This window comes from Xiphophorus maculatus, chromosome 4 (assembly GCF_002775205.1).
Source record: "Xiphophorus maculatus strain JP 163 A chromosome 4, X_maculatus-5.0-male, whole genome shotgun sequence".
NCBI lineage: Eukaryota > Metazoa > Chordata > Actinopteri > Cyprinodontiformes > Poeciliidae > Xiphophorus > Xiphophorus maculatus.
Window position 1 is genome coordinate 2752803 of NC_036446.1, and position 17321 is coordinate 2770123.

Here is a 17321-nt window from a genome sequence, read left to right on the forward strand (position 1 = left end):
TGTCAGGCTTTCGGTTGGTGCAGACCGCGTTTTAGCATTTACTACCTCCATATTGAGTTCCCTTCTGCCAAGGACACAAGCCAGCCATTTTCCATCTCAGTTCCCTTGCTTCCGTCCTACTTGCGAGTGTGAGCAACAGTGAATAAACACGTTGGAAGGGAGGCTGAGGGCTTTAATGGGGCCAGTATTGTATCGCCTCATTGTCCCATCTGCAGCAGAGGCAGAAAGGGAAGTGTCTGAAATGAGAGACTGATTTCATGCACTGCAAAAACACCAAATCTTACCAAGTATTTCTGTTTAGATTTTTTGCAAATATCTCGGTACATTTGAAATAAGACAAAACTAACTTTCAAGTAACTTTTCAATGAGATAAAGGAGTTTAAGTCAACAACTCCTTATAGATAGATAGATAGATAGATAGATAGATAGATAGATAGATAGATAGATAGATAGATAGATAGATAGATAGATAGATAGATAGATAGATTAGATCTTTATTGTCATTGTCACAAGAACAACAAAATTTAAAAATGCCATCAGTCAGTGCATATGCTTAAAAACAAAAAATAATAAACAAAAAATAACTTGAAAAAGTGCCAGATCCACTGGCATACTGTTTTACTTATAACATGGGAACATGTCTTGTTACAGTCCACCAGTTGAACTAGTATTTCCATCAATATTAAAGCTGTAGTTTTGTTAACATATTTGTTAAAATGATCATTATGTCGTGACAGTGTAACAAATAATCTGTGAAAAACTCAACATCCTCTGCCTTCTCCCAGTGCTCCCAGTACAAACTGAAGAAATACACCTCTCATTCAGAAACAACCAATCAGAGCCAGGAGCCGGGTCTTAGCACTGTCAATCACTCTCATGCTCATGCCCTCCCACTTCCTCTTTGCTACACTAGAGCTGATTCACTACAACATGGTCTGTTACCAATGCTAAGGCTAGTTAGCATAGCCACTGATAACTGAGGATAAACGATTTTCCTGTAATAACTTGTTTTTCCACCATTTGCACATTGAGCAGCGCGTACAGGGGGTTGATTGACAGAGTGACAGTTTTAATAGATATGGAAAAAACATTCTTAAAACATGCTGAAGCTTTAAGGAATTATTGACTTAAAACAAGCTCCTATATCTTGCTGAAAATCTACTTTTAAGTTATTTTGGTCTTTTTTCAAGTTCACTAAAACATTTGCACTAAAAACTAGAGCAAATATATCGGGCAAGATTTTATGTTTTTGCATTGATGGAGGAAGAAGGAACGAGCGGTTAGGGGATCAAAGGAGGAAAATCTGATTTATTTCCTAACAGAAGTGTTGAGCAGGAAATATTCATCAGAATCAACCAAATGAAAAGCTAAACCAAAATTAACCTGCAGTAAAGAGGAAGAATGTTCTCTTTGTAGCAGAAAAACAGAGTTTCTCTCTGTTTTCGTCTTTCTTTGATGTCCGAACCAACATTCCTCATCTTTGATTAATAACGGCGTGCCAGCTGCTTGGTAACAGTTAGCATGTTAGCATGCTGCTCCTGTCAGGGTGCTGACTGCTGAGCCAGACATGGTGGCATTCTTTACAGCAGGTGGTTCTAATTAAGCATCCTCTAATCTTCCCCTGCTCTGGTTTTCTTTATGTCTTTCCTGCTGTTGTTCATGGAGGCTGGCATGCAGCTAGTGTCAACGAGGCCGACGTAGACGGCAGCGGAGATGGTGGGTTCACATTTTTTACTCCCTTTCTAATATAATTGAGATTTTTATTGTTTTTGTTCATTTGCGTGTTTCTCTCTGCAGTTTTTTCCTTTCCTGCTCTGCCGAACGAGGAGAATCTGATGGGCGTTGGGAAACCTCTTCCCAAGCAGCTGTGGGAGGCCAAGAAGGTAACGAGGTTTTACCGCTTCATATCAAATCGTTTTACTGCTGCCAGCATGAAACAAACAAAAAATGTTTTAAAATGATTCTGTCTTCCCTCGAGAAGAATTTAAGTCATTTGCTGAGCAGATTTTTGGTGAAATTTTAGTAATTACCAAACATAAACCACACAATTTCATGTTTATTTATGCATCACTTTAAAAAATGATTGATTAAAGTGCTGCACATCAAATAAAACACAGGATAAATATAAAAGCAATTAAAATCCTACAAACAGTCAAATCTCCTGCTTGGTTAAAAGCAGAGGAATGAAAGTTGTGAGTTTTTAACTGGTTATTCCAAACAAATTGATTGTTTATTGATAAGGACACATACAAGAAACATAGATCGTGACAATCTAATTCCTCCATCACAATTTTTATAGCACAGCTAATTCAATAGCAAGGCCTTTAAATGAAATATTAATACCAATACCATAGAAAGGTCAAAAATAAATATAAAACAATGTATTTATTTAAAGCTACTGAATCAAGTCTAACAACTTGATCGGCCATGTTGTCACAATAAGTGTTTCATCCTGTTCTTTTTCATAAACTCAAACTTTCTATGATTTTTGTGTTTTTGTATGTAAAATTTAAACAACCATTTTAGCACTCTTTAATATTTTTCTGCTCTAAAAAGCCTGGTTTTCATCATTTACCTCTTTTTAAAAATGATATTAAACTTACAGATATGAGCACTAAGCTTTAAAATATTCTAACATTTTACAGTCTTTTCATACGCAATCCACCCCTCCTATGACTACACCACCTTTAAGCTTTATTAAATTTTGAATCAGAAAAATTTAAACACAGTATTAGGATAATCATAGACTCAGTCCAGCCAGATCTCCAGTAGCAGTCAGTCTTGCAACTAATCTGAAGAGGCCTCTGACTGAAGAGGCCATGCTAACAGCTCCATTTCCAGGCAGCAGAGACGATAATCCAGAGTAGTATGTCTTGGATGACATCATCAGTTGTTAGCTCTGATAGTCCAGCTCGTTTGCTTTTGCTGCTCCTCTTTGAATTTTCCTGGCTGTGTGGTTAGAAAGCCGGATGAAGAGACGTTTGAACTTCCTCCTCTCTCTGCTCTGCATCCATGAAGTCTCTGTTTCATTTCCTCTGGAATTTGGGGTCATAGTTCAGATATTATTTGTGCCTTTGAGATGCTAATCAACTGCTCCCAGTTGTAAAATCAACACCTTGTTGCTATGATTGTGCACTATAAAAACTGAACAAAAGTAATAGAAAGGTAATAAAAATGTATTAATTTATTTTGTGTAAGGGGACATAATAGAAATGTCTGTCATTGCTGACCAGACTTCAGCAGGTTTAAGTTCATGATCAGAAAAATGTTTGTAAGCCTCACTGTGGTTTATTTTTGACTGGACCAGTGTGGAGATGTTTGGGTTTTACACCTACTGCTAACCTCTTATCACCTGTGAAGCACAGCGGTGGAGGCATCATCATATGGGCTTGTTTAAAACAGCTGAACTTTGACCCAAACCGAGTCATTCTGTAGTGGAGAATGACTCTGAATGCTTTGGAAATGTATCCAAAGCATTGTGAGAGGGAGGCTGCTGAGAGTTATTGCTGCTAATTATTGCTGACTCATGGGGTGTACTTAGTTTTTCAGACTGTGATTTAAAGCTTCAGCTTTATTTATTCATGACAGCGTGGAATCTGTGTGTTATATACACTTTAGATTGGATTTAACTAATTTTAGAACCTGGTAAACACCATGTTCATTTTATCCTGTTCTGATACCTAAATCCTCAGAACTGGCAGAGGGTGTACTTTCTTTTTACAGAGACTGCTTTCTTTCTTTTTTCATTTTCTTTGTTTTTCTTTTTCTCTCTTTTCCTTTTATAAATTTTTTTCTGGTTCTCTTTTTCCCCTTTGTCCTTTTTTCACTTGTTTCTTTTTCAGTTTCTTATTTTACTTTTTTAATGAGAAATATCACCAGAGCTATAAATATGACTCTTGTTTAGAGATGGGTATTTATCATATCTTATATCTTATTCTAAGAAAGAGTTTTGATTTATTGTTGTCACTATAAATTCCAATTACTTATTTAAACTCCCCAAAACTGTCCGAATTATTAATTTTAAAAATGTTTTTCCAATGTATACCAATAAATTGGAAAATATAAAGATATAAATCAGACTTCTTCATGTTATTTTATGTCCTACAGAAGCAAATAGGAATGTTTTTCAAGAACAGTATTTGTGTTTGTGGGGCTGTAATCGCTGTGACAAGCAGTCACAACCTTAGAGCTACCTAAAAGAGAATCAATAAATAGTTATTATTGTTTTTATTGTTATCACAATAGTACCACAAAATATTGTGGTAAAACTTTAAGTCCATACCACCCACATCTACTCTGGTTATCTTTATATCCTGATATATAGACTCAGTCTTAAGTGCATGTTTCCTCTTGTCTGAGGAGAGTATTTAATCTGGGTGGGAGCTTTGAGTCCAGATTCCTGACTTCTGTCATCACCCTCGTAGAAACCTGAAGCGAATTCGATGCGCCGCCTCTTTAAGAGCGGTTTGTGAAGTGTTCCAAGCGACGCCGAAGCGCCTGGGTCAGTTCGGGTGATCACAACACCTTAAATTCCTGCCGTGACTTGGCAGAAACATGTTCTCCCACCGGTCCAACCAGTCCTTCCTGTTCCACTCTAAACGGACAAAACCGAGCCAGACACACATTTCTACAATCCCGATTGTTGACGACAGCGCGAGGTATTTCTCTGACTTCAAAGAAACTCGCCTGCGGTTGCAGAGCGCTGCGAAGAGCTCCTTCCGCTGGCTGCCCTTCAGCGGTTCTCGTCCTCTGAACCCTCAGCGTTCCCTGCTAGGGTTTGCTTTCCTGAGTCATCAAATGGTTCCCCAGTACTGAGTCCAACTGGGTGTCTTCTCTAAAAAAAAACACACAAAAAAAATCCCACGCTGAATCTCTTGGTTGTGAAATCCAGAAACCATGGCCCCATCTGGGTTTCCCAGTAAGCTCATTGCAAAAACACAACATCTTACCAAGTATTTTGGTCTAGATTCTAGTGCAAATATCTTCATACACTTGAAATAAGGCAAAACTACGTTTTAAATAACTTTTCATTAAGAAATATGAGCCTGTTTTAAGTCAATAATCCCCTAATATTGATTGAAAACTACATGTTCCATTTGGAGATTATTATTTCACTTATAAAAAGATATTTTTGCCATGTTTGGTGAAATAATTTGCCATTAGAAGAAGAACTTTTTCATCAATATTAAGAAATTATTGTGTTTAAATTATGAACTGGTCCCACGCTGCAAACCTTCCAGTTCAACAAATTAGATTTCAAATTCCAAAAATATTGATCAGAATTATCATCTTGTTTATTTTAGATATTTGTCTTTCCTGCTGGTCCTTATCTTCAGATGACAACTCCTTCTTATACTTTTTTATGTATTTTACTTGTATTCTTTATTTTAGTTTAATTAATAATGCTTAACTTGTGACACATTTTGTTTTAAACAATCTGAAGCTAACATGTTGTTTCAAGATCAATAAAGTATTTTTGAATTTTCTGTTTAGTTTTTCCCTCTTATAAGAACTGTAATTTAATGTAATTTTATGCTTATAAGACTTAATTTGCTTCTCCTGGTAGTTATGTATTTTTGATGAATCATGGACATGAGAAAAAACAAAAATGTGTGAATAAAATAAAAAAGGAGAGAAAAATAAAAATTATGGAGATAAACAGTTAATAAAAATCTCAGATATCTGTATCTCAATCCCTAAAATAGTCTGGTGCAATATGACTAAGCATACAAAGTGGCAGAGGGTGGAAAATGATCAGTGATTGATAATAATCAATTAATTTTGATTATGTTTCAGGTCCAGTCTCTGGCATCAAGACCCAAATCATGTGAAGTGCCTGGAATCAAGTAAGTCCTCAAACATTTACTCTGCACAATTCTAGAAATAAATAATTTCCACAAACAACTGAAAACAATTAAACTAGTTCAAAGATTTAAATATCTTTACTGGAGGAGAGGTCAACATAAAGTCAGGAAAACATATTTTCCATCGCATAGATTTTGTTGTTTTAGTTCTTAACCAGTTTAAGTTCAGCTCTACTCTTCACATAATTAGACGTGGCTTCAGAAGCCCAACTCTTGCAAAACTTTATATTTTTTCACTTTACAACCTCATATTGTGATGCATTTATGTAGATTTTATTGGAAAATGTTAACACAATTTATGTATAAGTAATTAATAAATGCACTCCAAACGTTTCAGATTTTAGACGCCTTTCCTGTGGATGAAACCTGCCACCCTGTTACTGTAACATCATAACTGCTGTCTGTGATTCATGAGTCATATTTTGATTTCACAGAATACAACATCCTCCTTCAATGAGCCGCCAAAGATTCAGGATGTCTGCGAGGATGTTTGTTTGAATGCACATTTAAATAAATGAAACAAAAGGATCAGGATAGCAGTCTGTCTGCAGCCTGATTTGCTGGTTTCTGATAAACACGTTTTTATGAAAGCAAGCATTGTTCTGTGCCAATTCATGATGAGTCATGGTTGATTTCCATAATCACATGTTAGAGAAATAGGAACATTAGCAATAAATAAAAAAGGGACAGTTAATGAATAAAAAATAAAACAAGCAGATGAAGAAAGCTGTGGTTACGTATGATGCCATGTTAGGGCTATAGAAGACGGAGGAGAGAGTACATTTCAGAAATTTTCTAGAATTAAGAAAATTTCTGAAATGTCGAAAAAAAAAAAAAGCTCAGAAATTTAGAGCTTAATCTCAAAAGAATTCTTTAAAAATACTTGGAAATTTCTGAGTTTGAAAAATTGAAAGTTTGCTAGAAGAAATTTAGATTAACCTTTAGAAAAAAGTCAGTAAATTGACTTTTGAAGCTTTGAAATTTCAAGTTTTCTTTCTACAATTTATGTATTTTTTTGGATTAATCTCAAATTTTCAGAGTTGTTTTTCTAACAAATTCACTAGAAAATGCAGGAGCTTTTCTCACAAAGAGACTTTCTTAAAGTTGAAAATTTTCAAGTACATAAATTTCCAAGTTCTTTTCTAGCAAATTTCTGAGATTAATCTAAAAATTTCTTAGTTTTTTGGCATAAATTAACTTTTTGTTTTCTATCTACAATCGCCCCATTATTGCTTTGAAATGGCAGCGACAGCAGCTTTTAACAATCGCTCGTCATTTTTTCCACAGTATATTTCCGTCTCCGGAGCAGAACCCGGGTCTGTCCCACTACCAGGGCTCGCTGAGTACCGGTGGCTCTCTGCCGGACCTCAGCAACCTGCAGTTCCCCTCGCCGCTGTCCACCCCGCTGGACCCTGAAGACGGCAGTGGCTACCCCAACCTGAGCGGAGGCAGCAGCACCGGAAACCTGCCGGCCGCCATGATGCACCTCGGCATTGGGAACTCACATGGTGGGTGGAGACTTGCTTTACGGATCCAGAAATCTGTTAGAATCAAATATCAGATGTATGGATGCAACATTTAATTGTCGATTAAAGGTTTATTAGATCAAAATTAGTTATATTCGATTAACTAATAGCGTCCGCTTAAGTACTTCTTTTAGTGTTGTCGTTTGACCGCCATCCAGCAGAGGGCACCGATGGTCATTGTTAAAGCGAAAGACGTTGTAAGAGATTGTTAAGGAAGAATAATTTATAAATTAACTTTGGACAAAACGTTTGGCTCTCTCTTCCTTAAACTTCCGGGTCCTCTCAGCGGGCGACGTGCGGCCACAAGGAAAACAACAATGCGTGTTGACGTCACAGAATTACAGAGTTTAATCCCATACAAAGCAACGTATGAATCAACAACAAAGCTGCAGAGGAACAGAGATATGCATTCTTTACCTGAGACAGACAAAGACAGACAAAGACAAACAAAAAAACAAAACAAAGACGCGTCTTTGGAGAGAGCCGATTCAAAAAAGCAAAAATAGTGGCAGCTCTCTGAATTTTTACTCCTGTACACGAAGTCTTATACTGAAGGTGTGTCTTTCTTTTTTAATATATTCAATTAAGGCGTACCTCCGGCTGACCAACTGGAAGCTACCTTGGACACTCAGAGAAACTTAGAAACTCCCTCTAATTTACGCCAAAGATCAAAGGCCATTTGCTCTCTTGGTAAAACAAAACAGCCAACAGCTGCGTCCTGGCCTCCTGTGGTTCTACGGTCATTTTGGGTACAGAGAAACATGAGATAAGATTTCACAGATACCTGTGAAATCTGAAGTCTCTTCCATTATCTCTCCTTACATAAATTCTCAGAAGAAACTTAAATCCAGTAATTTTGGTTCAAGGAAAGGTTATCTTTACAAACCCCAGTTTTGCTCCTCTGCAGTCAGCACCTCAAAAGATTGAGTCCTGCCAAAAATAACACATAAAATCAACAGAACAAAATGAGGTATAATTCCTGAGCAATTTTCTAATACTAAACAAAACATTTTCATTCAAACAATTTCCATTTGATTCTGATATAGTCACAGATAGTACAATTTTCAAATACATTCATCATTTACTAGATTAATAGTTTTAAAATGAGATAATACAATCTTCAATAAAAACATGGTATTAATACTTAGAAAAATGTCTTAGAAATTAAATGTTAGTGGTTTCAACCTTCTATGTTGTATTCAGTTTTACACCATCCCAGATGTTGGTTTCTGGAAGGCTTTTGATCTTCTGTGAACAAAACAGATTTCTCTCCCCCTGCCTTTCAGCAGATGCTAATTTTATGGCGTCCTGTGCTCTAACAACACAGCAGGAGGCCCCATTGAGAGATCTGCATTTGGTTCCTGGGTCTGAATGCTTGCCCATCTGGTTTAATTTTAAATCCTTACATAAACCTGTTCAAAATTAAGAAATTTGTTCAAAATAAGAGTGTTCAATATGCCTTTTACACATGCCGTAAGATTAACTGTATTAAGCACTAAAAATAATCATTTTTCCTCAACAAGATACAAAGATGGCGGCCATACCAGAACGCAAAGAGTTAACAGTTCCTGATCGAGTCCGATATGGCATGAAAAATATGCTTAATGTGGTTCTGTTTAGAAATATAAACACTCGACAAGCTCCTTTTAAGTTTCACCTTCATAGCTCATTCAGTCGAGCTGCATGACGGAGCAACGTCAGCTTCTCAACCGAAAATGAATTATTTGCTATGGAGGTGATGATGAGATGACGGAAAAGCAGAGGCGTGGTAAAAAACAAACAAACAAAAACAGTCACGACACTAAGGAGCGCTGTTGATTTTGAGGACGGTCGTGAGTTGTTGTACTTAATTTAGTGAAGTTTAACTTTCCTTCAAGAGCCACCACTGACAATACTGTCTGTAGCTACACGGGAGGTTAATATTTTCTTCTTTTATTTTTCTATTCAGCAACCTAACAAGATCCTGCTGCGTTATATTTTATAGACAGGTCTAAGTTTAATAATATTTATTCAAGCAGCATTTAATACAGCTGATACAAAATGTTAAAATTTAATGATTTTCTGTTTAAAAATTTAGCATGTGATGAAAAATGTAGCTCTTCATGATGTAAAAATGTGGTCAGCCCTCTTGAAGCTCAAGTTTTTAAGAAAACGGCTGCTTATCAAATAATCATTAGTCGATAAATAAGATCAATCAGCTTTAGATAACTTGCCTCCCTAGTCAGAGGTGATGATAAAGAACTTTTCTCTGGTTTTCTGGCTCGTCTTCCTCACGTTTCTGCCTCTATGTTCATAACCCAAACATGAAGTTTGAAGCTTCTCAGATGCTTCCTCTTTGCTGAGGCTGAATATCTGCTTAAAGAGGAGGCTGATCTGCTGTTGATTTTCAGTGGTGTTGGCTTTAATATTCAGCTTTCAGATGTGAGAACTACTGCTGCAGCATCTCAAACATGCTCCGTGTTTCTGCGCCAGCCGATCATACATTATTAATGTCTGTCTGAGGGATCTCTCTGTCTCTGACTTGTTCACTCACAGATCTGATCACACCCACTGTTGCTCCCTTTCACTCCTTCCTCTTTGTCTGCACTGTCGGCCTCTCATGTCGGACACAGTTCAGCTTTGCCGAGCACCAACGCCACGCAGGAATTTCAACCCTCTTTCTGGCTTTGGACAATCGGCTCTTTTCTTCCATGCTCGTTTCCTGTTCACCCTTTCCATCCCCGCTCGCACAATACAGTCCAGTGTTTCACTTTTGAAAACCAGGAACATCCATGCGCATGAGTTCTGTTGGTGAATCTGATTTTTGTCTTTCTGTCCCAGCAGGTCTGTCCTCCTCGTTGAGTAACCCGTCCATCCAGGCGTCCCTCAACAACTGCCAGCTGCAGTCGTCGCTCAGCAACCCGTCCATCAACTCGTCCGTGCGTCTGCCCAGCAGCTCGCCCCGCCGGCGGCCGGCTCCCATCAGCCCCCTCACCCTGTCTCCTGGAGCCGAGCAGCGCAGGGGTCTGTCCAAGCAGCTGTCTCCCACCATGTCCCCCTCGTTGTCCCCCATCACACAGGTACATCAACTTCACACAGAAACACAAGCTGCTTTCACACCAGTCCCATTTAATCCGACTCCAGTCCAGTTCATTTGGGGAGATGTGAATGCGTAATCAGACTCCAGTCTCGGTTCAATTGAAATGAACTCTGGTGGGGTTCGGATGTAAATGTGAACGCAAGGCGTACCAGAAACAGCTCCAAAAGCAGGAAACAACTATAGCACCGGGTATTCTGGGTAAATACAACTAAAACAAGTGTGAGAGTGTAGCGCTAGTGGGAGAAAGGTACGACAGCGTATTAGGGCCATTGTATATAAAAAGAAAACAAAAACAAGAAGTTCATTTCCACCAACTCTAGAAAAAACATGTAAAACTTTTTTGGAAATATTTCACTTTTTTAGAGAGATTTTAGAGATTTGTGAGATATTTTCAACTCTTCAAACTCAGGCATTTCCAAGGTCTTATTTTCTCACAAACTTTTGCCTTTTCAAGTTCTGAAATTTTCTTGTTTTTTCCAGAAAGTTTCTGAGATTATTCTCAAAATGTCAAAGTTTTTTGGCAGGAAATTTCTTCAGTGGCTGCATTCCTCTGTCGTAGAAATAGTTTGTGGTATTTTATCAAAGACGAAAGAGAAATCCTACAAATGCTCAAATTTGACACCTCTCCTTCTTGTTTACATTTCATTGAGAAAGAACTTGCACTCAGAGCCTTCATTTGAGGTTTTTGTGTCGTTTCCTTCAGTGCTTCTTTGTTCAGCGCCCCCACAGGCGAGGAGGGAAACAGGTTTTTCAAGGGTTTGGTCCATTTCAGTGCAGTGTGAAATAAAACCGCAGCAGGTGAAAATGTAACAAATGTTGCAGAAATCGAACCGTGAAAGCACCCTTAAGGTTTATTCCCACCTGAGAATCCGATAGTCATTCTTTTATGGGATCATACTGCATTTATTCTATTAGAAACTAACAAATTGAGAACAAATCAACCTTTAGGTTCTATTGTGTCTTTTTGGGTCCTCGCCGTCCTCTCTGCAGGGCGTCGCCTTGGATACCAGCAACATGCCGAGGGAACCGCCTCCGCCGTACCCAATGTACCAGCAGCCACAGCATGCAGTGGATCACGGCCGACCGCACCAGCAGCACCAACAGCAGCCAGCGCAGCATCAGCAGCACCATCAACAGCAACAGCCTGTCTCACCTCTTCAGAACATCCCTCTGGACTTCAACACAAGCCAGGTGAGACCTACACACAGCAACCTCATTCTGTCAAGTCTTAGTGTTTCTTAAATTGTTTACATTTATGATGGTTGAACAAAAATACAATTTTAAATAAAATTTTTGTTCAGTCATGTAGATTGTGGCATGTAGATGGTGTCTAATGGTTACTATGAAGACTTGGTGACCCCAAGAGGTCACACTTTGCTGCAGTGACCTTTGAAGGATTGTGTTACATCTTTCTAGGGGATCCTACAGCACATTTATTAGCTCATTTGTCCGTAAATGGGTCTAAAATTGTAACTCTTAGAATGTTACTTGAAATCAGCCAAATTCTGCAGGTCAGAATTGCAAACTGAAATCTGAATCAGGCAGTGAGGGTCTGAGTGGTGAGTCTCTTAAAACATGTAAAAGCACATCAGATTTAACAGCTGAAGCAGTTGCAGCAGTTTTCTGCTGCTGCGTGTCCTTGGGAGCTTTTGCTCCAAACGCGTCATCCTGATGAATCGTCTATTATCAGGTTTCTCTTTCAGCTTGTTGATCCATTCTTCTAAATCGTGTGAAATCTGACTAAACATGCAGGTCAAAGGCAGAGTTGAGTAGTAACTAGTTACATTTACTCAGTTACATTTACTTCAGTAGCTTTTTTGAAAAATAAATTACTCAGCGCTGTGCTTTGAGTAATTTTATTATGAAGTATCTCTTCTCTTACTTGAGTAAGATTTCTGGATTTTCTACTCACTGACTGAAAAACAAACATGTTTTAACCAAAATGTCACCAGTCACAGACACACGACTGTAGTTTTTGTTAGTTTTTATAGAAAAAAACGTATTTGGAATAAAACTATTTTGCCTGATTTTGTTATTTTTTGTGACTTATATGAATTATTTTTCTCTTTTAAAGTAGACCTGTCACAATAACAAATTATACTGGATGATAAAATGTCGCAGAAGTGATGGACGATAATATTGTTGTTTTGAGACAACTTTCAAGTACCATAATGATAGTGGTGTGATAATAATACATAAACACATTCTCAAAGATCAATAAACTTTAAATCCGAACTGGAAGACATTTTAAATGTCCAAAATACATAAACAAAATAACAGAAACAACAAACCAAATGAATTATGAAGTGTCTGTGAACAGAATTATTCAAAAAAAAGTTGAAACCAAAGCACCAAACTAAAAACTGTTATCATCCTGTTTTTGGTAAAAAGAAAAAAATCATGCAAATGGAAATTATTGAGTTTGTTTTAATTTATCATGCAATCAATTGACTTGCTGCTTATTGTCACAGGCCTACCTTAAAATACCAAAATTTCCACTTAACTTTACATTTTGGTCTGTCAGATGATGTAATTTTTAAATGTTAATTGATTGATAATTTCATCAATTGCGCAAGACTTTTTGTATTTTTTAGCCAAATACTATTTTTCATTTTACTTGAGTAATGTTTGTAGTGCCACTCTTACTTGAGTAAAAACTTTGGGAACTCTGCCCACCTCAGGTCAAAGGGTCAAACTCTGGCCTCTGGTATGAATAAATCTGGTTGTAATGAATGAAATAAAACAATAATAAGTTTGAATGTTTGTGTTTTTGCCTCCCTACCAGGCAAACAGCATGGCGTCGCTCTTCAGCGACCCGTTTGTGGAGCAGCAGTTCTCGACCCGGCAGAACAAGACGCTGCCCTATCAGGTGAGGGCAGAAGAACATGTTCGCACATCTGGAGCCGAGATGTTGATCCCATTGCCACTCAGAGAGGAGAAGATTCTTAATCTGCATCGTTTGTTTGCAAAATGCAACTTTACGGTTTAGCAAAACTAGCTGCAGACGTTTCTGAAATCAGTGTTAGAACTCCATGACGCTTTGATTTGTTGTCGTTGTTGTAAATAAAATGCTGTTGGAGGAAACTCCTGACACAGAGAGCGCCGCTATGCTAACTGCTGCTCTCTGATGGCCATTTTCTCCCCATCTGCTCCCAGTTGGACCAGTTCAGCCTGCTGGAAAACGCTCTGAGCTCCTCAGCAGGGGGGTCCTGCTACGACCCGTCCTCCTCCTCCTCGCTCTACTACTCGCAGGCGGCGCTGTCCGGTCTGGGGGGTAGCCATGGCAACCTGCAGGACCCCTCCCACATGAGGACCAACATGCTGTACGCGAACTGCAGTGGAGGGCTGCCCAACATCATTCTCACAGGTGAGTCTGACACTAAAAAAAAAAAAAAGAAATGTGCTTTCCTTCTGGAGGAAACCCATATATGGGCGCAGGATGCTTCCTGTTGCTTCTAAAAATTCAGATTCACTCCTTTTGTTTGACACCCTAAACTGAGCTACATCTCACACTGAAACGATTAATCGGTGAATCACGATTAATTACAAACTCTGGTGAAATGTGCGCTCCAACTGGAGGAAACCCACATTTGGGCGCAAGATTCCTTCTGGTGCTTCTAGAAATTCAGGTTCACTCCTTTTGACTGGCGCTCTAAACTGAGCTGCAACTAGAACTTGAAATGATTAATCATGATTAATCAATTACTAGTATGATAGAAGTAAAATACATAAAAAAGAAGCATGATCAGTTTTGCCATAGTGAAATGAACACCACTTAAAAATGGTTGAGATTACCTGGGGGTTTAAATTCACATTTTACATCATTCAAATTGTGTTTGGATGATTTGTAACCAGTTAGAAAGCAAAATATTTATGAAACTGGAAAATATTACTTTGCCTTCAAAATATTATTTTAACTGATGAATTATAACAACATTTAATTTCCCTTTGGGATAAATTTTTGAATTAAATTGAATCTGAAAATGTCCTCCATCAGTTCATTAATAGAAGCAACACAAGTTGTCCTGCAGAGTGGAAATTCAGATCAGATGTAGTTTCACATAAAAAAAGTACTTCAAATGTTACAGAAATAACAGGATTAACATTAAAAACAATATTAAATCTCAAATTAACTTCCTCCAAGTGGCTTCCAGGTTTTTTTCCACCAGTAGTTCCTGTTTTTATAGTAACAACCTGGAAACTAAAGATTTTTTTATTATTTTTGGTTTTAGTGTTTTAAGGTCTTCCTTCTGTGATATTTTATGTAAAATCATCCAGTTGATGAGTTTCTGCCTCCTGCTGCTGCTGCTGATGATGTCAGCGTCGCAGTGAGAGGAAGTGTTGTGACTCTCCCACCTCCATCGTCTGTTGTCTCCGTCTCAGATGACTCCAACCCGAGTCTGTCCAAGGACATCAGCAACGCCCTCTCCACCGTTCCCGAATGCTTCGACTCGGAGGGAGGCTTCCCGCTGGAGGACGAGCTGCGCATCGAGCCGCTCAGCCTGGATGGACTGAGCATGCTCAGCGACCCCGACATGGTGCTGCCCGACCCGTCTGTGGAGGACACGTTCCGCAGCGACAGACTCTGAGCGCAGAGTGCCGCCGCAGCCAGCACCGCCGCGTTGGAAATGTGAGCAAACAGTTCACTCTGCTGCAGGTCTGTCATCTTGTTTCAAACCATCCAGTTTTAAAATCTGATCTGGGTTCTGGTTCAGCCCCCATCCCCTCCTCACACCAAAAAAAAAAAGAATAAAACGAGATCCAGGAGCGCCGGAGTCCCTCCTGCGTTTTTTTATTTTTTCCTCAGCGCCAGATACCCTGAAGCCATGGAAACACCATAACCATGGTTACACACCATAGCAACCCCATCACCGTGCAGAAGAGCAGCAAAAATCCAACACATAATTTACGTTTTCTGTTGCGGCTCTAATAAAAAAAAGGAGCTGGATTCCAGGCGGCGCCGGCAGCTGGAGCGGAGAACCCGGTTCTGGTGGAAATGAAGAAGGAAAATAAAGAAAAAAAAAAGGAGGGATTAAACTTTTTCAAATGTTTCTTTACATGCGGTGTCAGAATGTTTTGAAATGTATGCTTACAAGAAAAAAGAGCCAATTAGAGCGTATTTTCAAATGAGACAAAAAGGGCAAACTGTTTACAAATATGAGACTGTATAAAAATGGCAGATATTTTGAATTGATCGCATCGAGTACAAGCTCTATTTTTCTCGCATTTTGGACGAACATTCGGGTTCCTTCCTGCGTCATTTTTTTACCTTTCTGTTGCAGATTTTCTTGCCCTGCGTATGATTTTTGTTTTACATTTTGTACCGACTTGTAAATTTGCTTGTACTGTACCTAATTGTGAATAAGGGCATGCGCTATTATGGATCCACTTTTCTGTTTTTGTTACTGAAGTTAAAGGAACCCCCACCGCCGGAGCAGACTGACCGTGTGAACATCGGACACCATGTAGAAATGCACTTAAACTCTTTTTTTTTTTTTTTTTTTGCACTAATTGGTTCACATTGTGTAGATTTTTTTTACACCGTTTTTAGCTGATTAACCCAAAGAAGAAGAACGAAGCCATCAGTCAGAGACTTTAATCGACGGCACACCATGTTTGGTTCATATTTGATGTGAAAAAAATCTGATTTTCTGTTTGTGCTCCTGTGATTTCTCCCTATAGCTCATTTCTGCAGTGGGTTATGTAACAGCTCAGTCATGGCGGGGATTGAGCGCCCCCTTGTGTCACTTTTGAAGAAGAGCCTTCGATGTTTGCTCATTTGTTGTTTCCTATGCAACCTTTTTCCACGTGAAACCTGTTGAACAGGTGCCGCTTTATGCAGTGCAACATGGCTCTCTGGTTCTTTGTCTTTTGTTAAACCTACACAATGTGAGGGATCAAATTATTTTTATCCTAAAAAAACTACAAATACTGCATGTGTCCCCTGGCTATGCTGGTGTTGCTCTGAGAAGAGGTTTGTGTTTGTTTCCAGTCAAACTGCGGCTCCTTCTTGTGCATGTCGATACTCTAGGCTTTTATTTTGAAGGGTTTCTCTATTTTCAGAAGTACTTTGTGGTGTGAAGTGGCTGTTTTCTAAGGGTTTCCTGCTGTCTGCTCGTCCGCCTTCTGTTGCCTTACTGACTCTTTCCTTATTCCAGCAGCTGATAATCACGTCTCTTCAGCTTCAGCTCACTTCTAGCTGCCTGTGGTTGTTTTCTGTCTCAACATCCAGTTTGGTTTTGTCTTTCTTTTTTTTTCTAGGTGCATATAAAATGTACAGTTCTGTTATTTAAAGAATGTTTATGCCCTTTAGTGTTATTTTTTTAAAGTCATTTGCGTTTTCCCTCAAAATATAAAAGTTTATTGGTTTATAACATGTTATAGTGCTTATCTTTCCAAATTAATATAATCAATAAAAACAACTTTACCGTGTATAAAGTCTATAAGTTTTGTTGTCATTATTGGATCTCCCAGTAGGGGGCAGTAGTGTGTAGTTGAAATGCAGCACATCTGTTTGCGATGTTTGTTTCTTCAGAACTTTAAAGTTTAATTGGACAAGTGGAAACTAAATACTAACTATTGTTTTTCACCTATAACTTAGGAAAAATGTCATGTTAGAGGTGAAATAATCTGCCAGTGGAACTAGAACACATTTATCAATATTAAGGAATTATTTACCTAAAACAAGCTCCTATGTCTTGCTGTAAAGTTATTTGTAAGTTAGTTTTGTCTTATTTCAAGTGAACTGAGATATTTGCACAAGAAACCAAAACTACTTGGGTTTTAAAATGTAGTTTCTTTGTTCTGTTTTTGGTTTTGTTAGCATGTTGGAGGAGATTTGTTCTTCTGTTT

At 38.4% G+C, this 17321-nt stretch overlaps 1 protein-coding gene across 5 annotated transcripts in view; it reads left to right on the top strand.

Moving 5' to 3' along the window:
- Window positions 1–16912, top strand: part of crtc3 (CREB regulated transcription coactivator 3) — a 46199-nt gene extending 29287 nt beyond the window's left edge. For 2 of the 5 annotated variants that reach the window (XM_023332010.1, XM_023332013.1), the window contains 9 exons: window positions 1666–1716; window positions 1798–1883; window positions 5797–5846; window positions 7152–7372; window positions 10211–10449; window positions 11460–11660; window positions 13255–13338; window positions 13626–13836; window positions 14853–16912. In XM_023332010.1, the coding sequence (XP_023187778.1) occupies window positions 1666–1716; window positions 1798–1883; window positions 5797–5846; window positions 7152–7372; window positions 10211–10449; window positions 11460–11660; window positions 13255–13338; window positions 13626–13836; window positions 14853–15058 (1349 nt within the window). In that variant the 3' untranslated portion in view covers window positions 15059–16912. The remainder of the gene's footprint in view (window positions 1–1665; window positions 1717–1797; window positions 1884–5796; window positions 5847–7151; window positions 7373–10210; window positions 10450–11459; window positions 11661–13254; window positions 13339–13625; window positions 13837–14852) is intronic. The other 3 variants (XM_023332011.1, XM_023332014.1, XM_023332012.1) reach the window with 2 other exon arrangements.
- Window positions 16913–17321: the final 409 nt, after the last annotated feature.